General features: G+C 39.1%; 1 protein-coding gene across 1 annotated transcript in view; it reads left to right on the forward strand.

Annotated features, from left to right (window-relative positions):
* The first annotated feature begins 7,481 nt into the window (after positions 1-7,481).
* FRMD1 (FERM domain containing 1) overlaps positions 7,482-23,297 on the forward strand; it is a 33,089-nt gene continuing 17,273 nt past the window's right edge. The window contains exons 1-3 of the mRNA XM_053458732.1: positions 7,482-7,687; positions 19,126-19,324; positions 20,543-20,633. Of these exons, the coding sequence (XP_053314707.1) occupies positions 7,608-7,687; positions 19,126-19,324; positions 20,543-20,633 (370 nt within the window). The 5' untranslated portion in view covers positions 7,482-7,607. The remainder of the gene's footprint in view (positions 7,688-19,125; positions 19,325-20,542; positions 20,634-23,297) is intronic.

The raw sequence follows: 23,297 nt of genomic DNA on the forward strand, positions 1-23,297 counted from the left end.
TGTTCATTTCCAACCAGTTTATGTTTACAAGACCAATTTAAAATCTTAATTCCCTTTTTCTTACATAAAAAAACAACTTGCAACCTATCAGATTTAGTCTTATCATGAACACACTGGTGCCCATCCCTGATACACACAATTTGCTAACAGTTGATATTTACAGAAAAGGTCTGGGAATAAGCTAAAATAGAAATGTTATCGGTGAAGTTGTATTTGCCAGTAATTTTAATTTGATGGTAATATTCTACAGGACTGGACTAATTAAGATCAACAGGGTAAATATGAATTAACACATGAATTATATTTACCTGCACCAGCATTCAGAACAGAGATGTTGTATCAGCAAAAGGAAACCAGATGATTTACCCTCTACCCATTATGCATCTCATTTAACACAGACATGATAATAGGGCATCAAATACTTTAATATTATGTCATGGGGTATTAATGTCTTCATAAGATCACCATAACAAAATATGGAATTATTTTTCACTCTGCCGATCATACCCCTGGGAACAATAAAATAACAATTCCTATAGTAGACTAAATCATTTGGTCTTTGTTTCTGTTCCTAGATGCAATAAACACAAAACTCTGTCAAAAGGTTTTTTCTTAATCCTGTATTAAGTTTAATGAATGAATGTTAATTGACAGCAACTTAACATATATTGAGTATATCAAAGTATTGCATAATCATAGTACATAGTAAGTCATTTGTCATTTATAGGGAAAGCTTTCTTAATATGGATTAAGTGTTTATACATATGTGTGCCAGAGAATATGTTGGGGGGACAGGGGGCAAAGAGAGCACAGACAAGCTGTTTAGGGCAAAGATGGCACAGATAAGCTTTTTGGGGGGCACTGACAAGCTGTGGCAAAGATGACATGGGTTCGGATAGCATTGATAAGCTGCTTAAGGCAAAGGCACTCACAAGCTGTTTGGGGCAAAGGTGGCACTCACAATCTGTTTAGGGCAAATGTGGCACTGTGGGACATGTTGCTTGGTAAACTTGGGGGTTGTTTGAAGGGGCAGAGGGGGGGGTAGTTTGAAGGGGCAGAGGGGGGGTAGTTTGAAGGGGCAGAGGGGGGGGTAGTTTGAAGGGGCAGAGGGGGGGGTAGTTTGAAGGGGCAGAGGGGGGGGTAGTTTGAAGGGGCAGAGGGGAGGGGTAGTTTGAAGGGGTAGAGGGGAGGGGTAGTTTGAGGGGGGGTTGTTTAAAGGGGCAGAGAGGGCGGGTAGTTTGAAGGGGCAGAGAGGGGGGGTAGTGAGGGGGGGCGCCAGAGGAGTAGTCCGCACAGGGCGCCACAACGCCTAAGGCCGGCTCTGGTCCCGAAGCCCATATGTGACAAGGTAGCTGCTACAAATTTCCAGTCGACCCTCTCAAAGGCCTTTTCAGCATCTGTGGATAACATGTGCATAAAACTTAAAGCTCTACTCATGTTGTCTCTGGCTTCTATGCTAGGGACAAATCCAGTTTTATCAGGGTGGACTAGTTGGGGCAGCACCAAATTGATCTTAGATGCCAGATCCAGAGGGCAGCATGGGGTCCTTCGTGAGCAGTGTAATGCTAGCTGCCAAGGAATGTTAATGGTATTGAGAGCCCTCCAAAATTGGCCCACTCTTTTTTACAATGTTGCTTCAGTTCATTGAAGTTTGCGGGCATTTGTTCATGGACAACTCTCTTAACGTCCAACCACAGCATTTCACTCGGGTTGAAGTCTACAACATCTTGATTCTTTTCTTTTTCAGCCAATCTATTGTAGATTTGCTGGTGTGCTTGTGATCACTATGCAGAGAATAGGAAGGGTAGCAAGAACCAATCCTTCAGCTGTACCTACAAGGTACCTCAACCAGGGCCAGAAAATTTGGCAAGCCTCCTGACAGTCAGTGTAGTGGATCCATGGCAGACCATGCGCTTGAAAGGGGTACCTCCGACTGCATCCTGCATTCCGCCAGTGCAGATGTCAGTGGGTGAAGAGCCCGTCACTGGGTAAGGGAGAAGTCCTTAAAAGGGACACTTCATGCCCCTCAAAGGACAAGGTTCATTAGTCCCTCCTTAAGTGAGAAATCATAGAAGCAGCATATCACCTCACGTGGTGGAGTCTTAAGGGCCCTACGTGCCCTTTCAAAATCATTGGGAGCATCAGCTGCCCTGCAAGAATGTGGTTCAGTAGACATGTAAGAAAGCTCTAGATATCCTCCTGGCACTCTGTCTCCCTCAAGGCCCTTACTTTTACATTTCTCCTGCAGTTCTTGTTGTCTTGATCTTCTATGAGTTGCAAAAGATTGTTGGAGATTGCTGTGTTGCTGTGTCAGTTGCTTCTGTGGCAGCTGCTTGTGTGTGAGGAGCAGAGGCCTCAGGGATGAAAGACAAGAATGCAGGCCTGCTAACTCCTCTTTGAGGGAAGCTACCTCCTCCATGGGGACTTTTCTAACCTCTCCCACCAAGTTGCTAAAATCTTCCTTCATTGGGAGGGATGAGTGCATCACCAGGTCTCCAGATCTGAACCTGGCTGTGGAGCTGCAGGAAATGAGGCTGAACTTGCTTAGTTGGATGTGGGACTTGTGGAAGAATCCACTATGCTGGGGGATCTGGTTGCAAGGCAAGGGCAGCCAGTTTAATGAAATACTCACGTAGTGTTTGTGAGTGGCTTGTCCGATGGCATACCAGGGTCCCAGACTCCCCAACAGTCCTTTTTATTTTGGCTCATGTGCTCTTTTTCGAAGGGTGATGGATATCTCGGGAGCTCAAGAATTAGGCATCCATTTCCAATTAGGCATCAAGCCACACCCCCACATAAATCACAAAAACAAGGTTATTTCAGATAAAACATCCTTTATTATAAATCAAGTACTTTTCTTTCTACTAATTACAATGTGCACTTCCTGCTCCTTTACCTATAACTTGTTGGAATCATATAAAAATGTCCCATTGTTTAATTTGAAATATATACAGTACTTAGTTTAATGAACACTTTGTGCAACCCACATTAATCTTTTTCCCATATACTGATATGGGACTTAATATGTTTTAATAATGTTTATTGAACAGTAAAATTTAATCTGAAAGCATACACTCAATGCCAACAAAGTATAAAAGCTTTACAGTGAAATATTGCTGCAAAGCAAGATAATTGTAGATGGTAATCATATACTATTAAAGGATTTTTTGTCTCTAATATATGCAAACCTGTTTTGGCTAGCTCTTGATGTCTAAAATTTCCATTCCAGTTATTAGCTTTATTCATCTTGTTACATATCTCTATTTTTTTTCCAACTACATAATTATTTTATGAATAGCTGGCCAGAACTGTATTCTACATCCCAGGTGATGTATTACAAATATAGACCTTTGAAATTATATCTTATCTTTTTTTTATCATTATCTCAAGTACGGAAAGTATGAGTTATATGAAGTTTAATAAACACATTTTCAAATACCGTATTGGCTCAATTATAGGCCGCACCCGATTATAGGCCGCACCCTTAAAGTTTGGTTCTATTTCAAAGAAAACATTATTTTTAGAGAAAAAATACACGAGTGGAATGGTAAAGCAGTATTTTATCTAATGAACAGTAATACATTTTTGGTATCTATTATACAGTTAGTCAGCATATGTTATATACAAACAGAAATTTGGAAAGCCAATATTCATTTTAAGGTGCTCCCACTTAATTCATAATGCACCTTACTTATAGATATGCCCCCTGATATGCCACCCTGATATGGCACTCTTCCCCCCAGATATGCTTTATAGCCCCTGATATGTCACTCTGCCCCCTGATATGCTTTATAACCCCTGATATGCCACTCTTCCCCAGATATGCATTATAACCCCTGATATGCCACTCTGCCCCCAGATATGCCACTCTGCCCTCTGATATGCTTTATGCCACCCTGATATGCCGATCTGCCCCCCTCCCCCAGACTTACCAATGCATCCCCAGACTCCATGGTGTCTAGTGGGGGCAGCCGGTGGATGTCTGCGCGATGCGCGTAGACAACCTCTGCTGCTTCTCACCACTTCCACTGGGACTTCTATGCTGGCGCTCAGTCAAAGAAGCCCCAGTGGAAGTGCCGGCAGCAGGGGAGGACCATGAAAGGGTGGACATGGTCTGTAACAATGCTTAGGTAGGTGGTATGTGTCAAAATAACATCCACATGGCAGGACCCAAGGTTTCCCAGCAGAACATTGCCCAAAACATCACACCTGGCCATCTGATTAAAAAAGAAAATTTGATTAATCAGGCCCGGCCACCTTCTTCCATTGCTCAGTGGTCCAGTTCTTATGCTCACGTCCCCATTGTAGGAGTTTTCAGCAATGCACAGGGGTCAGCATGGTCTGCCGCTACCCAGCCCCATACGCAATCTTGTCGGTTGGATTTGATCAAATGGACCAGCCTAAACTCCTCACGTGCATCAATGAGCCATGGCCGCCCATGATCCTGTTGTCGGTTCTCCGCTTTTCCTTCCTTGGACCAATTTTGGTACTGACCACCGCAGACATGGATCACCACACAATATCTGCAGTTTTGGAGATGCTCTAACCCAGTCCTCTAGCCATCACAATTTGCCCCTTGTCATAGTCACTCAGTCTTACGCTTGGCCATTTTTCCTGCTTCTAACACATCAACTTTGATGTTCCCTTGCTGCCTAATATATCCCACCATGATAAGATTATCTGTGTTATTCACTTCAACCTGTCAGTGGTCATAATGTTATTGCTGATCAGTGTACATATTCACACACATACATACATATGTGTGTGGGTATATATACATATACACACATACTTATATACATGCATACACATATACACACAGTACTAATTGCAACTTCCACTTCCCGCCTGTACCTTCTTTGTGGACTGTAGCTCCCTGAGCGGCGATCCAACTGGGTCCTGTGACGTTGGTCAGTCCTCCTCCATGCGGGACTCGAGGCCCTGGAGCAATTGCTGCAAGACCCCCTAAGACCGCCAGGGCCCTTAACCCCTTCCGGACCGGGAGGTACCTGGTACTTCCTGGTCACATGTCACCACCAGACCGGGACGTACCAGGTACGTCATCGTACCAGGTACGTCATCCCCAAAAACCGCCCCCACATCGCCACAATCGCGGTGATTGCGGGGGGGCTGCTGCTGCTGTCTGCCCAGGAGTCTGGACAGACCAGCACGGCCACTCCAAGCCCGCCCCCGAGCCTGAGATCACTCCCACGGAGTGATTCTGTAGGCTGAAAATGTGATTGCAGGAAAACCTGCAATCGCGTTTTCAGCTGCCACAGGCAGCTTCAGGAAAGGGGGGTTGTGTGTTGATTGGGTCCCAACACAAGTGTGGGGACCTGACACAACATCCCCCTGCTGTCTGATCGCTCCATGAGAGCGACAATGCAGTGTTAACCCCTTCAATGCCGCAATTGCGGCGTTTTAGGGGTTAATTCCCATTTTGTACGGGGCTCTGCTGCTGGTGGTCTGCAGGCAGACCAGCAACAGCAAAAACAAGCCCACACAAGCCGTTTGATGACTCCTGTAGGCATGAAAGCCTACAGGAGTCATCAAAGAGACTCCTCCCTGCAATGGCTGGTCTATAGGCCAGCAATTGCGTCCCAGCTGCCAGAAGCAGCTTCAGGGACAGGGGGAGAGGATTCTTCGGTCTCCACATGAGTGTGGAGACCAGCCCCAACCCTCTCCTGCTGCCTGATTGCTCCATGAAAGCGACAGTGCAGCGTTAACGCCTTCAATGCTGCAATGTGTATGACACAATCGCGGCATTGCAGGGGTTAACATTTGTCCCCACCAGCTTGTGGGGACTAAATATCAGTCAATGCTGTGCTCCAATGGAGCATCAGCATTGAAAGAGTTAAAAAAAAATAACAAATGTTGTCAAATGTTGTGAGTTTAGTAAGTCGCCTGATGATGATCAGATCACTCCTGGCCAATAGGAGTGATCTGATCATTATGGCAGCCCCTGGATGACCCTTAGAAAGAGAGAGGGGTCACATTAATATTAAAATATTAATAAAAAATAGTCACAAACAAGCCTGAAAACTGTCAAAATTACCTTGACTTGTCTACCGTTCATAAACGTATACTTTTATGGGGTAATTTAAATTGGGGGCTTACAAAATGTCCCAAATGAGATATGGGCCCAGTAAACCAATTTCTGAAAATTCCAAATTTGAAAACTAAAATGTGCATTTTCCAGTTTTGCCCTCATAGCTTCCTCAAAAAATGCATGAACCGTACATGTGAGGCCTTGTTGGAACCGGGGGATGTTGGTGAACACAATTTGGTGTTTCTTTCTGCAATTGCGCATATTTTATACAAAATAGAATTTGAAATCTAAAGCAACATTGCAATATACGCAAAAAAAACCCACAAAAATATAAAAATACCTCAAAATTTGGCAGCAATTGGTGATAAAATCCCTGTTTGAAAAGTGTCAAAATTACCCTAGTTGTACACCTTAGCTTATCTACTGTTCATAAACATATAATTTTGGGGGGATAATCAGTATCTGTGACAACTATTGCAGTAATTAGCCTACCAGATAAGTTACCTCCAGATAAGGTACTTTTGGTTACAGGGGTTTATCTGCTTCAGTTGGAGTCAGACCTCTCACTTGTTAACGGACAAAAGTCTTTAAAGTTCCCAAGAGAGACGCAAGGAAGGACTGCTCTGTTTTAACCAAAAGTAATAAATTCCAAAACTCATCTCAATGAAAAGTTTTTTATATGTTTTTTTTATATGTGTGTGTATGTGGGGACTCTGAGGAGGATGTATGCACCTGTCATTTCCGTTATCCCATACACTGTAGTTCTGTAGTTGAAGAGGTTAATATAACCTAATTCTGCCTCCAGCCCTTCAAAGAGCTAGGTAGACCTCTCGAGAGTACCCGAGAGTACAACAAACGGGAATGGTATGTGAACTTTGTGAACCTTTTGAAGTATCGATCACAAAATAATGTAACCTCTTGCAACAGACGCAGACAGAATCAAGAGGCACTGAGTGACATTATTCTCCAGTTCTGCGCCGCACAGAAGGAAAAAGATGCACTTCCCCCTATCATCACGCACCAGCATCCCTATTGTCCTTGTCACCTAGCACAGAGCACCGCAACTATGTAGACAGAGGTAAGTTAGAGCGCCAACATTTCCCCTTAGCCAAAGCTGATCCCTTGGCCAATCAGCGTACGCGGATGAGAATACTATGCGCCCCGCCTTCTCCACGTGGTTCCATTGATACACTTACAAAGCGCCTTCCTCCTCCTATGTGTTTACAACAATCAGCCGGTCTGGGGCACCTCATCTGAAACACCACAGGGGGGGAGGAGGATGTGCAAAGCAGAAACCTATTGCCCTCAGCGTTTCACCCGAAACTTATTTTCTAGACTAAGCACAAATTCAATCATTTTTTAGTAGCAGACGGCAGTCTTATTTACGTTAGAGTCTGTAGGGGTGTCCTTAAATGTTATAATAGGAAGGGCATCCCTCTGGCGTTTAGTGGTATGTCCTCCTCTGGTCGGTGTAGCTCCATCTACCGATCTGCTGCAGTCAGTGGGACATTGAGCTCTCGCAGAGAGAAGTGTTTGGTTTTACGTTTATGAAACATGCATGTCAAAAGGAATATTACTTTATCGTAAAATACTGTCTGGATGTTCAGTGTATGCATTGCCTTCATTTGGAGTCATATTGTAAGTATAGAAGTTTTGATTAACTATAATGTTGACTTTTTCTTGGCAATTCTGCGGTTTATGTAGCATCGGGTTAGTCTACTTTGGTTGGGCTGACACATATGTTTCTTCACCGTGTTTTGTTTTCGCTCATTGTGCACTCTTACGTTCAGACTGCGGGATTTTTCTATTGCGATGGGTGATATACATCATGTTACTTTATGATTACATATATGTTCGGGTCAGTGTGATCGGATCTGCGGATGACCGGATTTGGTGTAATTTTCTTTTTATTTTATCACCATGATTTAAATGTTTACTGTCGCAACCCAGATCGCCTATACCCTAGTGTTTTTAACCTTTTAACCTATAATATAACCAACATTGGGACATCTATAAATCTACTCTTTTACTGAATAATTACAATTGTAGCTATGATTATGTAGCTTGCAGAATTTAGGGCGTATTTGCATCATTTTGCAACCAGATCGGTCTGACACTAATGACAGCTAAAGGGTAAATGCACCGTGATGCAGTTTAAGGTGTTAGGGTATAGCGGTGTCTTTTTCGCAAAGAGTTAATGCATTGTGCATTTCTGTCAGCCGGTGTATATATGAGTGCATTCTGGCATGAACTTCAAAGACAGCAGAAGTCTTTTTTTTCCGTTGATGTCTATAGGGATTATACCTGTTTAGGAAATGGCTCTTGATTGGAAATTAAAGCTCTAGACACCCTTTAATGGTTCATGTAAATGAGATTTGTAAAGCAGCAGGTGGAAATTGCAAAGTCTATCGATGTAGCAGCAGTAACCCTGTCCTTTCAGATTGTCCTCAAGCATTGTTATGCTCAACCTTTTACTGTGTGATCACACATATTTATAGCAGCCCTCATTGTTTTCATTTGTTTCTGATCTGAAAACCAGTAATACCAGAGACTGTATACAAAGCCACACAAAACACTAGTCTAAATAGTAATTATGCTGTCTTTTGTTGCGTGAAACTATTTTTTATTTTCTCATATATATATATACAATTAATGTACCATGGTAAAACTCAGATTTTATCATGAGGAGCTATACTTATTTTCTTAAATATTTGTAAATTGCATTGTTTTTACGTGACATTTTATTTTTAGAACATCAGCAGATTCTGTGGCTCTATTACATTGGGGAAGCGTGAAAATGAACAATAACGTAAAATTAACATTACATTTTAGCACATATTGGTACATAGAATTTGACGGCAGATAAGAACCATTCAGCCAATTTTTCCCAATGTAAAAAAACTCAGACCATAATCAGCTCTTGGTCTTGTCTAACATTCAGGATAAATTCCCTTACTGTATTAGCCTTTAGCACTTCTGATGAGAGGCTGTTTATCTACGACCCTCTCCGTAAAACCGTGTGTTTAGAATTACCTCTTGTTTTAACATTTCTACCTTAAAATAAACTTCCCTCCTGTACGTCTGTTGATTCCACTTACAGAAGGATATGAGAGTCCAGCTCTTGCAAGGTTACAATTTAGATATATAAATAATTATATTATAATAGAAACTCATTATATTGTGGTGGCCAGGCATTTCAAATACATCCAATAAACTTGGCGGTTCTATGATATATGAACAGCAGCGTATTGGCAGCTACCATGGTCAAGTTAGGCAAGAATTGTATATACAGTTGTGTGAAAGACAAAGTATACCTTCTTTGAATGCTATTGTTTCACTTATCAGGACATAACAATCATTTCCTCCTTCGCAGGTCTAAAAATTAGTTACTTACAACTTCAGATGAACAACAACAACACACAATTACACAGTGTCATGATTATTTCAACCAAAATAAAGCCAAAACTGAGAAGTCATGTGTGAAAACTAAGTACACTTTGTGATTTATAACCACCTGTAGCAGCAATAACCTGAAGTAATTGTTTTCTGCGTGACTTTATCAGTGGAGGAATTTTGTCCCACTCTTCTTTACAATGTTGCTTCAGTTCATTGAGGTTTGCAGTCATTTGTTTATTATGCACAGCTCTCTTAACGTCCCACCACAGCATTTCAATCGGGTTTAGGTCTGGACTTTGACTGGGTCTTTGCAACACCTTGATTCAGTTTCAACCATTCTGTTGTAGATTTGCTGGTGTGCTTGGGATCATTGTCATGTTGCATGACCCATTTTTTTGGCCAAGCTTTCGCTGTGTGACAAATGACCTCACATTTGACTCTAGAATACTATGGCCAACTCAATGACTGCAATATTTCCAGGTCCTATGGTTACAAAACAAGCCCAAATCATCGCCTATCTGCCACCGTGCTTGACAATTGGTATGACGTATTTGCGCTGATATGCTGTGTTTGGTTTTCGTTAAATGTGGCGCTGTGCATTATGGCCAAACATCTCCACCTTGGTCTCGTCTATCCAAAGGTCATTGTTCCTGAAGTCTTGTGGTTTGTTCAGATGCAAACCTAAGGCGTGCGGCCATGTTCTTTTTAGAGAGAAGAGACTTTCTCCTGGCAACCCTTCCAAACAAACTATACTAGTTCAGTCTTTTTCTAATTGTACTGTCATGAACTTTAACATTTAACATGTTAACAGAGGCCTGTAGAGTCTGAGATGTAACTCTTGTTTTTTGGGGTTTTTTTTTGCAATTTCTCTGAGTATTGCACTTTGACGTTGGGGTGAATTTGTTGGGACGTCCACTCCTGGGAAGATTGGCAACTGTCTTGGATGTTTTCCGCTTTTGAATAATCTCTGATGGACTTTAAACTGTGTGGAAATGACCTTATACCTCTTCACAGATTGATGGGCAGCGGCAATTGCTTCTCTAAGATCATTTCTGATGCATTTCCTCCTTGGCGCCTAAGTGGTCCAGACCAGCAAACTGCTAACACTTCGGCTTTCATAGATGTGGTCACACTTTTGTTGTTGTTCATCAGAGGTGGTATTTACCTAATTTTTAGACCTGCTAAGGATCAGATGATTGTTATTATGCCCTGATATGTAAACCTATACAATCCAAAGAGGGTGTATTTTATTTTTCACACAACTGTAAATGTTTTGCTACTCCACTTTTTATCTAACGGCAGTTTTCTTCTCTCCATATTTTTCTTATATTTTGTATGCATAATGTCCAGTGATGCATGGGTTGTGGTTTTATTTTACCCAGTTGCATTTATTTTATTCTATAACTTTGCTCTACATAATTGATTTTTACACTATATTGTGATTGATCTGTTCTAAGATCACAACCCACAAGCTCAATGATACCCAGGAAGTTCAATATATATTAATTAAATCTCAAATCAGTACAGCACAATATCTTATGGAGTTCTCATTGACTATTAAATTAAGTGAATTTTTTTAAGAATGAATGTGTGTAAAACAAATTTTTATTCTCTCTGGTATTTTTTGAGGCGTGTCCTGGGCTAGTGTACAATTTATGTATAAATGAAAAGAAAGAAGTACTGTTTGAAAAATGGTTACATTTTTTTATACTTTTTCGGTCACGATGCCTATATTTTTTCTGCTTTATCCCACTACTAAACATCTCTAACATGCTTATAGCACACAGAAATCTATTTATTGAAAGTACATGTAGCTTGTGCATTTTGATCACCAATCAGTGTACGGTAGTTGTTGGAAACAGTTGCGTAACTACAGGGGTCTCAGTGGTCACAACTGTAACAGAGCCAAACCACTTGTTCTTGTCTCCTCGTGGCACTTCAAAATTGTTCAGCAAGGGCCCTTCTGACCTGGACCGGGCCAGGACATGGACCTTTACAATGTATAGTGAAGTCAAAGAGTTGAAACTACAACTCTTCTATTAGTTAATATACCCTTTTCTTTCTCTTCCTCTATACCTAATATTTACATAGCTCTTGTGATAGGAAAGATGACCCTGTGAAACACCCAAAGATATCTTTGTCCTTCATGTGGATGTTGTGTGGTGATACTTATGGCATAATAGGCATGGATGGATTGCGATTTAAGCTGAAGAAAAAGGCTTTGTGCTCCATGTTAGATGTATTCCTTGACCTTAAATTAAGACACCTACATTATAGTTTGACAGATACATTATCCCAGTCCAATCCACCACCTGCCACGGTCCTTGAACCGATTAACACCTTAAATCAAGTAATGCTTGGCTACAGAATATAAATCTAACATCTACAAGGCTAGAATTTTAGATTTTTTATAACAGAAAAAATAACAGATCTTATAAAGAGAGACCACTAAGCTTGAGTAGAAAATACCAGGAGTTTTGGAAATGTAAGCAGCTTCAAGAACGCATAGGTATAATCTGTAAACTTGGAGCAGAGGGAGGAAATAGACATGTCTATAAGGACATAGAAAAAAAAGAAAAACACATATAGATACAGTATATATATCTGCAATATTACACTATATCTGTTTTGCTTTTCTTATGTCCTTGTATGTTGGATATCTGATTCTGAACAACAACATATAATTGGGTAAATTATTATTTCCTATTGAAGCATACCATATCATTCTTTCACTTGTTGACAAGTTCAGTGTCTTTGCCTTTTTTGGAACTCAGAAAATTAACTGCATTACTAAAATAGGCTATTAGTATGTCTTTGTGGTGTGATTGTCCAAAAGGAAGCGAGAAATGTTTGTATGATTTGTACATGTAAATACATGTTTTATATTGCTACAGCCCCCCTAAGAGTTTTCGTAATTTATGCCACTGATGTGCTAGGTATAGAATTCAACAGTGAATTACTCACTTACTCTGTGTGCGTCATTGAATGAGACATATCAGCGTGAGATATATGGAAAGCTTTCAGGGGATAACGCTTTAAAACGGAATTCACCCACGTTAGAAGATAAGCTTCGGAGTAGGCAATTGCACCAATTACCATCATTAGACTGACGTTATTCCTGTTCATCGCAGCTTAAATGACTTGCCCCCCTAGGTTAAATTATTACATTTTTGTGTATGGCAAAATGACTGATAGATTGCGTAATGCACTTAACTTAAAAGCACTATTGCGACGGACCATATAGACTGAAAATAGTACGCTTGGGGACCTTGATTGCTGGTGTTCAAAATCTTTGGTGTAGTTGTTTTGTGGTGAGTTGAGGGTGCTGCATACATTTTCAGTGAGTGTCCCCTCTAAAGGCCTTTCAACAATTTACAATGGACCTGTAAAATCAGGATGGGACAGGATTGTCCTACAGAAGCCGGAACTGTTTGTCTTGTACTACAAAACTTGATATAAAGGAAAGATCCACCAAAAAATGTAGAGTGGCATGCACCTGGTTAATATAAGGATAATTTAATAATTAGAGTTTGTCAAATATATAGTTTTTACAGTATGTAGACTGTATCACTGCAAATTTTGTTACAATATTTTTGGTACTTTTTAATTTAGAGGTGGAGTTATCTTTTTTTTTTTTTTCCTTAAAGTAGCGCAGAATGAATTTTACCAAACAGTAAAAACAAGTCTTTGTTGTATTAGGCACTTAAAGGTTGTGCCAGATGTCTTTTTGATCTCTCAAGCAAGTACAAGATCGTGCATACCCATCAGCTATGTACATCCACACGTTTTAATCATCAACATACAGGCAGAGATTAAAAGCCAGAAATTGTTTTTCTTTCTTTTTTTTCATATGTAATTGTAGCTGCTGACCTGGTAATTTCCAGCGTCTTGCATGGAAAGCCTTATCTGTAGGACTTTGGAAATCTTAGATCAAAGTCTCTCTGTTGTAAAACAATAGGGAAAAGGCTGAAAACTGCCAGGAGCAATAGGGATATTCTTTTTTTCTCTGTTCATTTGTTTATTATAAGCCCCTATTGATTTTTTTTTTTTTTTAGGTGAGTTGTAGTTTCAGCTCCTTCACTTAGCTAGTCGTTACTGGCAATTTTCTTCAGCAAGAATGGCAGAGCAGGCCCTGTATAATGTTGGGGAGAGTTTGTCGCTGATTTATCTATACATTATAGAAGGCCAGGCAAGCATTTACCGCAGCAGAGACTCATTGGTGTTGTACATTCTTAATGTGTAGTTTAGTCAAGGATTTGAAACATACCTCTCCTGCAAACTCCCCTGTCAACTTTTCCTTTAGTAAATACACCCCAGTGTTACAAAATGTGTCATTGCTGGGGGGCCGCAAAGCAATCAGTATGGCACTTTCACTAAATTTGAATTAGAAAATGTAAAAAGTTGAAGGAGACCTTATGGAGTTTGAGATCTGCACCAGAGGTCTATGGAGATTTAGATACACACGTGAGTCCACTGACCCTTCACAAAATGGTCTAATAGCTCAGTCTGAAAAACAAGATACCAAGGAAAGTATAAAATCAGTTTTTTAATACTCATACATACAATTACTTAGATCATTCTTTATTTCATCTTATACTTTGGTGGTAACATACGATTTGCTGTCGTCGTCCTATAACATTCTGCTAGTGAAAGAATTTTATACGTTTTTTTACTAATACAATGTTTTCAGGTTTCTGAAAAATGCTGTAATGCTGCATACCTCCCAAGTGTGTCTATTTTGGGAATCTGCAGAATTTGATGGCTCATTTTTCTGAAATTCACGTGTCTCTCTTTCCTCCTCTGGTGGTGTGCCTCTTTTCTGGGAGCGGAGATATATTTCATAAGTATCACAATGTTGTAGGGTCTTATAAAAAAGTATCACTAAAGGGGACAGGTGTGTAAGTGTGTGTCTTTGGCTATTTAAAATAGTATGATAGTAGCTACCTCTTTTCCACAATGAATGCAATCACTCTTAACCAGCCAACGTCTTTTTTTTTCTTTTTAAGCTTCCATTATAGGTCAGGAATAATTATATGCCTTCTGAGAGAAGAATGTTAAGGTCACTACTTTTTTAGTATACACTTTTTTTTTTTACCACATAAATATATATATGGACAAAAGTATTGGGAAACCTGACCATTACACCAACAGGGACTTTTATGTCATTTCATTCTAAATACACAGACATTAGTTGGTTCCCCCTTGTACAGCTGTAACACCTTTGATGTTGGATGAGAAGACCTGTTCCAGCTCAAGACATGAAACCAAACGTTACCAATTGTCTTCTTCTTCTGTGTATTTAATAGTAATTTTGCTAGCATAATCATAAGTAGATTTATTCACTTATTGCCCCCCTCCAATCTAAAACAGATTTTTCTCCCCACGTTTATTGTCCTTTGTGTGCAAAAAATACGGTATGTCATGGATGATGTCTCCTCTTACCAAGAATAGCAACATTTTTGTAAAGTTTTTTCACTTAAGTCACATATTTAGCTTAATAACCTTTTCCACCCGGAGATCTATACTCTTTTAATCTTTTGTTAGACACAATGGGGTTTATTCAGTAAAGGAAGACTTGACCAAAGAGTTTGCGGGAGAGTTGTACTTCAGCTCATTCAATTCATTATACATCATGAGGAGCCACCCCATTGGGCGGGAAGAGCTTGGCTTTTATAGTTATGGTCGTCTTACTCATTGAAATATACAGTGAGAGCTTGGACCTTAAGGTCTGTAAGAACTTGCAAGGGTTGGCTTTTCAGAATGAAATGTGAGAGTTTACTCAGTTAAGCCCAACTGCAAATTCTACCTTTAGTGTGTAAACACCAGTGTGAAGAATGATTTGTTTTTTAGATGAGACGGTGGCATTTGTATGCTCAGATTGCTATTAATATTACTGTGTGCACTTCCTCATTACATGTGCTTACTATCTTTCTGTAGATCTTAGAAATGCAAAATTTAGTGTAGTCAGACATAACAACTGCAGTTGGTGACTAATTGACACTGTAACTTAAATAGTACTTGTATATAAAAGTGTTATACAACGTGATTGATTAGTTATAACAGTCCATGTTTTGCTTCACCTAGCTTGTTACATTTATGTTGTTAGATATACGCTGCCATAAAATATCAAATTGTTCACAATTTGGGGATTTTGCATTTTTTTGTCACAGTTGTAACAAAATATCCAGTTTAATCATAGTCTGTGTCCGTCCTATAGTTTGAGTTCATATGGTCCAGGTACAAAGGTGAAATAGTTAAAATATTTTACGTATAGATAGACTGATGTTTACATTACATTATATTTATTTATAAAGCACCGGCAGATTCCGCAGCGCTGTTACAAGTCAGTAGAACAATTTCACGTACAATAACAAACTGGTGCAAAGGAGAAGAGGGCCCTGCTCTTACAAGCTTACAATCTAGTCCGTGGTTGAGGGGAGTGAGACAATAGGAGAGGACGGCTTGGATGGGGATGAGCTGATCTGGTTCCAGTGATGTGTTGAAGCTGTTGATTGTTCAGATGTCTTGATTATGATGGTTGGGAGTACTGGGAAGGAATGTTGTCTGTTTCCCTGAACTGGTGGGTTTTCAGAAAGGTTTTGAAAGTTGCGTATGAGGCAGAAAGTCTGAACGGAACGGGGAAGGGAATTCCACAGGAGGGGTGCGGCGCGCGTGACTCCTGCTTTCTGCAGTGGTACTCGGTATGTCGTTTCCCTCCAGTTTAACTCCAGTATAACTCTTAACTGCCCACTTATGAAGAGCCCGCTTGGGGTAAGGCCACAGCAGCTACATTTCCATATATATTGGCAAGAAACATAGTAGGATGAACAAAGAGGGTTGTATAACACTTTCTCTGCTTTAGTGGCTCACTGGAGTCTGAAAACTGTCCTAAGGGCGAGCCTGATCATGCCTTCAGATCATTACATCGTGAGCGTTCTTCATGTGTATATATAGACGCCATGTTCAACAAGACTTCTTTTATGTAAAAATGAAGTTAAAGATCAAAACTAAAAGTAAATGAATGTATACTCTTGTCTTATGTAATACATCATGATGCAACAAAGCAATTGTTGTTTTTCTTCTAATTATTTTTACATCTTTTTTTCCCTCAAAGAATAATACCTTAAGTGGTAATGAGTTGGTCCATTGAATGTGTTTTTGATAGTGATAAATGCAATTTAGGACAGTCTTTTAGCTAACAGACATAATCCTGTAGCCCACATGTCTGAGAGTCTCATCAGCTAAAAACAAATTGGAGGCCCCTGACAGAGACAAGTGATTGGCTTTATCGGCAATGAAAGCTCCTGTATGTATTTAGTCAGCTTTTGGTGCTTAATTGAGGTTAAGAGGTTAGCATCTGTCATAAACACAAAGTACCAGATCGACTATTTAAAAGACTTTGGATAAATGAAGGAGTACATCTGTACTTTTTATTAATTTGATGCTGTCTAGATTTCCCGGTTTGTATATCTAAACCACCTGTTAGTCACGTTACCTTTATTTTTCAAAAACATAATTGTTTGTTTATTACCTGCCTGTAACATAGGGCATATTTTCCGTGTTTGTAATGTAACGATAGCAGAGAATGGGCAAATCTTGATTATATCGTGCTCGTTATGTTTAGTCTTTAAAGGACAAAGCAAATTTGTGTTTCCGAGAGTGACCGTGTTGTGCAGCAAAATTTCGTTTCCAAGCCTAACATTGAATCTTGAAAGATTGAGAGTCTGGTGCACAGAGCTCTTCAGCATTTGTTTGTTGTCTTTATGATGAGTCTTACAGACGGTGCAAGACTGATGGGCTTCTATCATTGCCTGTCTTGCTACATAAACCAGATCAAAAAGTTTCCTGTTCCAGAAACGGTGTATGCATCTTCAAAGGGAATTAGTAAATGTGTATATTTTGTTCACAGCCTTCAAGATAAATGGCTGAACTCCCTCTGGAGATGTACAGACTTGCTTACCTTAATCTCAATTGATGCCTCAAAGAAAACAAGAAAACTTTTTTTTCTGTCCAATTTAACTGCATTAAGTGCACATAGCAATTGTGCCGTTTAACCCTCTGAACACCGGGGTGGAGAAACTGAGATTTAAAAATTATATTATATAAAAAGATTTTGGGAGTGAAGCTACACAAACAATGCTCAAAAATAGTAGTAATAATATCTACTTTAGCTCTGCAACAATTATCATCATATAAACCACATGATCTTATTATAAAGTAGCCCAGTAAGTGAATATATGTATATTTTCACTTGCTGGATTTTGAAAATGTTTTTATGATATTTGAAACATTTTTAATAATGCTAATTACAGTATGTCATTGTTGCTGTGTTTGCAGATAAATAGACACATGGCATGGTTTTGTTGGTTCTGTATACAGTATCTAAACATAAAAAAAGACATCAATCAACACAGAGTACTTTGCTGGGAAGGCTTTGACTCGCACGAACACGGCTAATGATATGACAAAACAGAGCTCCATTCAGAACTTTTGCTTTTTTACTAACGGACAAAATCGATAAAGATAATTATTAATTGGAGAATTTATTCAGCAATGCGCATATCTGTTGATATACAGTTTAATGCATCACCAACAAATAATGCATATTAAAGTACTTTGGAAATACTTTTACATGCATTCCTTACCTGTAAAACTTAAGAAAAACCCCTTAACGTTATATGCCACATTTGACTGCCTGAAAGTGCCGATCAGTGGCAGGAAAGAACTCCCATTGAAATTGGTGGGATTGCTTTCTGTGCATTGGGGGACTCGTTATGCACACTGGAAAGCACAAGAAGATGTGTTTTCCCAAACACGTTTCCTGCAAGCTAAGGAGCCGGAAGTGGGAGCGTTCAAATGTATCGAGTGGACAAATTCATCGCTTAAAAGGGACACTTAGCTATTTATGTATTAAAGTGCATGTGATGATTGAAGTGTCCCTTTTAAATAAATACTCATGTATCCATTGCTGTTTTATTTTGTTGTTTTTAGAGTGAGTCAGTGTTTCGGTTTTTTTTTTTATTTTAACTGTATTGATTGAATCATATTGATAATATTGATTGTGGCCTGTGGGTATAAAGTATTCTGATATGCACGTTCTTTATCAATCATAACATATTGTTTCTCAGCTAGAAAAGTATCACTTCATCGTATTTTGCAGTTTCTTTTGTTTATCACATTTTTACTGGTCCTTTTTTTAGTTAGGCACTTAACTAAAGTATGTCCATAGGGGAGTGATCTGTCCTGCCATATGGACTGTCTCAAGGTTTATCTGCTGACTTTAGCAGAATCTTGTGCCCGTGTTTGTTTGTGCATTTCAAGATTCTCATTAGGGAAAATGTGGCAATAAGCAGTACAGGGCAGGTCATAAGGTTAGGAGCAAACCGTGGAGGCAGTAGCCATTTCATCAAGATATCCCCACCCAAATTCCTTAACTTCACATGTATGTTTTGCTTTTTTTGTTTTCCCTGGGTATGAGTGACACAGGAGTTAATTGAATATTAAACTGCTGGTGTAATGCATAAAAGACCCAAAGAAAGTTTACAGGGAATGTATGGCCTTTATCCTAATGAAAACATGTGGAAAAAACAGGCCCTGCATGTTCTCTTTATGTCCAGAAACAGATATCTTTACACTCCATCTCATGATATAGTTATATTTATTTAATTAATGTTTTGCAGTCATAATGGAAGCTGTGTTTCTACATTGAGAGAGAGTTTTTATGTGAGAAGACAACAAAAGGAAAGTAAGACGAGGATATCAGTGGCTGCACTGTTCGTTATGAGTAAGCCGTTATTTCAAGTCAATATGCCGGAGCAAGAAACCAGAAATGTTTGTGTTTGGCTACCCAACAGAGAACAACTGGACATCACCATCGGGGTAAGTTTATTTATGTATTTATTTATTTTTGTATTGGGTGTGGATAACATAAGATCTGGGACTTGATTCATGAAAGATTGTTGGAGTAAAATAGAAAATGATCATACAAAACTAGACCACAACTAGGTACTTATTTCCATTCCTGATTGTATATATATATATATATAACAATTAGAAGGAAAAACGCAGATTAAAACCAATCGATTCAATTAGAAAAACATAAGTTAAGGACAAAAAGTGTTCTGGCCAGGTTCCTCCCTGTCTGGAGCTGAAAAACTACAATAAACGGTTGACTAGAACAGATTTGAGAAAATAAAGCAAAACCCCTACGTTGCATGTTTCTGTTCCTGATAAAACAGTAGATTATTGTAATTTTCACATTTTTATTTAGGACAAAGCAATCATGCACGTAGTTTTAGCTAGCGGTAAAAGCAGTTACAACTTCATTACATCTATCACAGAAATGTTCGTTATAAGTTCAGTATAAGTTCATCATAGTATATGTCAACACTTCATACATTACCCGCATTCCTTAATGATAATCTTGTATGATTAATAACCAAGTTATTTCCTTCAGTGTTAGATCCATTGAACCTTCATTTAAATTAACTTGGGAACAGTGATTTCCTGTTACAGAATCGCTATTTAGATCCAGATCAATAAAATATCTATAACCTAATAATGTTTCTTCTCGGGAAGACATCCCTGTACAACAGTTATTGGTACAATAACTTTCCATGAATGTATAAAGTATTGAGAGACTGTAACAGGCTGTGTGGTTAGTGTTTCAAGTGCTCTGTAATGCACAAATGACTTCAACAATCCTTGCCACAGACATGGGTGCCTGTGTAGGTATTCTTCGCCTATACTTTATAGGTAGGAACTGGCCTACCACCTGGGAACATTTTTATAAAACTGCAAGAAAGGTGGTTTCTTCTTAAAAGTATAGATTTGCTGTTCATGTAGGCTGATAATTTAAAGGGTATTATTTTCCTGTAACTCTTTAGTTCAAATGAAAACCATTGTTGGTCATAGAAGAGGGCATTCAAACAACTTGATTGTCCAAATGCAGGGAAAAAGACCAATAAAACAAATGGACCAGATAATGTACCAGAGTGGTTTGTTTCAAGCTGCTTGCAATGCTGATTGTGGTACTATATATGCTATTGCTTTATGACATTTGTATTCTAACTCTTGTTTTTCTTCTTTTTTTTGCAGGCAAAAGCAACAGGGCAAGAACTTTTTAACAAAGTTTGTGAATCCCTTAACATCCAAGAAGCTCACTTTTTTGGGCTTAGCATCGTTAAGAGTAGGTAGCAGACTTTTGGTACTTAAAAACAAATAAGCAATACATGAACACAATCGATAAAATATTGTAAAATGAAATACCACACACATACAGGCATTAAGTATTGAGACTATGTGTCTACATGAATAATTCTAACATATTTCTTTCTATGAAACGAGATCACGAGATTCACTTATTCACCGTTTGATGATGAAACTCAGTATGCAATTTTTGGGATCATAGGTGGTAAATGAAATGAGGCCTGCCATGTCCCTTCAGCGCACATTGTTTACACTCAGGGCCAGACTGGTGATGGCTCAGCAGCCCAGAAACTTTAAGGCTAGCGAGTGCCAAAATACATAAATGTGACTGTCTTCTCGATATGTGTGTCTGCACTCACACACTGCACATTGTAATACCTGGTTGAGTGACTATGGAACAATGCTGGTCAGCGGCCCACCAGACATTTACCCAGGATGCCAGATAGCTAGTCCAAGGTCTGTTTACACAAACCCCAAAGAAATATATGTTTATGGAGTTTATATTATGCCACTGCAAACATACTCTTAGAAAGAATTAGTGTCAAGTAATCAGTTTAAATATTGCTATTTTTGGACTAACCATTATTTTTGCATACAGTGTAAAATTCCAAGCGTCAGCCGAGCTTACAGTCTAAACAGCCAAACATGCTTTTCTGCTGAAGGAACATATTTTCATAAATAAACAGATGACCTAATAAAATCAAACTCTTGACGCATACATATCTGTTGTATTTGGCCATATATATCGTCTAATGATTTACTGATATGACTGATAAATGGAACTAGTCTGGGCGAGCGGACACCATGAAGTTCTCTTCCTTGTTAGCAAGCTGATGCGTGCAGGTGGGGTTCTCTAGAGTCATTATTAGTCTAAGGCACTAGAAATTCAAGAGCGGGGCCTGCTAAACCCCCCCAGTGTTTTTCAGTTGAGGACATCAGAACCTTGTTTCTTTGTGACAATGGGTCTACTTGAAAATGAGTGAAATCTCAATCTATCCTTCCTGGTAAAATACTTAATAAAAAAATAACTACACTTAAAATGTGTTTTCATTGTGAATTCTGTCTACGCTTTTGACTTTTTATGGAAAACAAGTAAGATCCTTGTGCATATATTCTGAAAAAAAAAAAACCTGTGCCCCTTTTGGAGTCATGGAAGTATAAATGAACATCCCATGGTAGGATTATAAGCATACCAATGCCTACCGAACTAGAAAATCCTCTTGTGCTTTTGGTAAAGTGTGTTGACAAATTGAATTAGTGTCTTTTCATAAAATACAGTGTATGGAAGCAGGCTGTTAATTGACCACAAGGCAAGATATTCATCTTAGGCCAATTAACATTTCCAGAGTTGTGAGGATTCGTAAGATGTTTTTTGTTTTTTTCTAATATCTCTACGAAAGTACGCTCCAGCAGAGCTTGATTTTTAATGCTTTGTTGGTGCTCAAAGTTTTGACTTGAGAAAAAGAATGTAGCCAGACCATCTGACAGAGATTTTGTTGGCTTCATCACTAATCCAAATCACCTACGTGAGGACTAAGAAAGGGGGCTCTTTGTTTTTGTAGATGCAGGCTTACATTCCAACTATATTAATTTCATTAAAGCTGGAATGCAGTGAAGCATTCCTTCACTGATGGGAGGGCTTGGGAAGATGTAGTGCCGTTTCTATTTGTTAGCAGTAGCAAACCTTAACTGTCTAACTTACTTATATCAACACGACTTTCATTCAGGTGTAGCTCTTCAAAATCTAACTGTTGGTGCTTTCAGACATAAATGTTCTATCTGTTGGTGTCCCACTGGCATAGAACAGCTCACTGAGAGCAGGCATTAGTTAACTTACAGCTCTGTCCCTTGGCTGCATGCCATCAGCGTAGCTGAAACACAAAATAGCAGAGTGAAATTACCGTTCTGATTGCCCAAAAATCCAAATTTTAATTTATAATATAAGGTTTACTGGTTCAGATTTTTTTTTGTTCATTTGTCCCAAATGCTCTTTATTTAGTGTTCTGTAGCAAGATCCACCTTCCAATAACATGAGGTGGGATTTTTATCAGAGGCTGTCATGTATACAACAATATCTTGTAATTTTATTTTGTCAGTACACCAGTTTATGGAATGTTTCTGATGGTATTGGTTGCTATTGTAATAAGACCACTTTTTAAACTTTGACCCAGAATCACCTATTATAAATAACTCTTAATCTCTCTCTCAAAAACTAAACGGCCTTAACAGCTTTATCATGTCTGCAACAAAATCTGTTAAATTATCTGACCCCACTTATCTTGCTTCATTAACTTCTTTTGACCCTGGCTGGATCCATATGGGGATGAGTGGACTCTGTCTCTGTACTTCAAGGCTTGTGTCACAGGGTGGGGTTAACACTATACTGGTGGCAAGCCCTTCCCTTTCAAAACCTCTGGTGAACATATATCTGAGTGAAGATCTTTAGGACACTAGGATTAGCTGAGTTAGGGAGGCTTTAGAATGTGGATTACAAGGGTATGGATTTAAGATCTTAGTTTAGTTAAGGTACAATAGAGTATATGCTCAATAAAATGACAAACAAAGAAAAGAAAACACAATAGCAAACCCATAAAATGTCATCTAGCGGCTAGCATGTCTCTTGTGATATTTTAATGTGCTAACA

The sequence above is a fragment of the Spea bombifrons genome, chromosome 3 (genome assembly GCF_027358695.1).
Source record: "Spea bombifrons isolate aSpeBom1 chromosome 3, aSpeBom1.2.pri, whole genome shotgun sequence".
Taxonomy (NCBI): Eukaryota; Metazoa; Chordata; class Amphibia; order Anura; family Pelobatidae; genus Spea; species Spea bombifrons.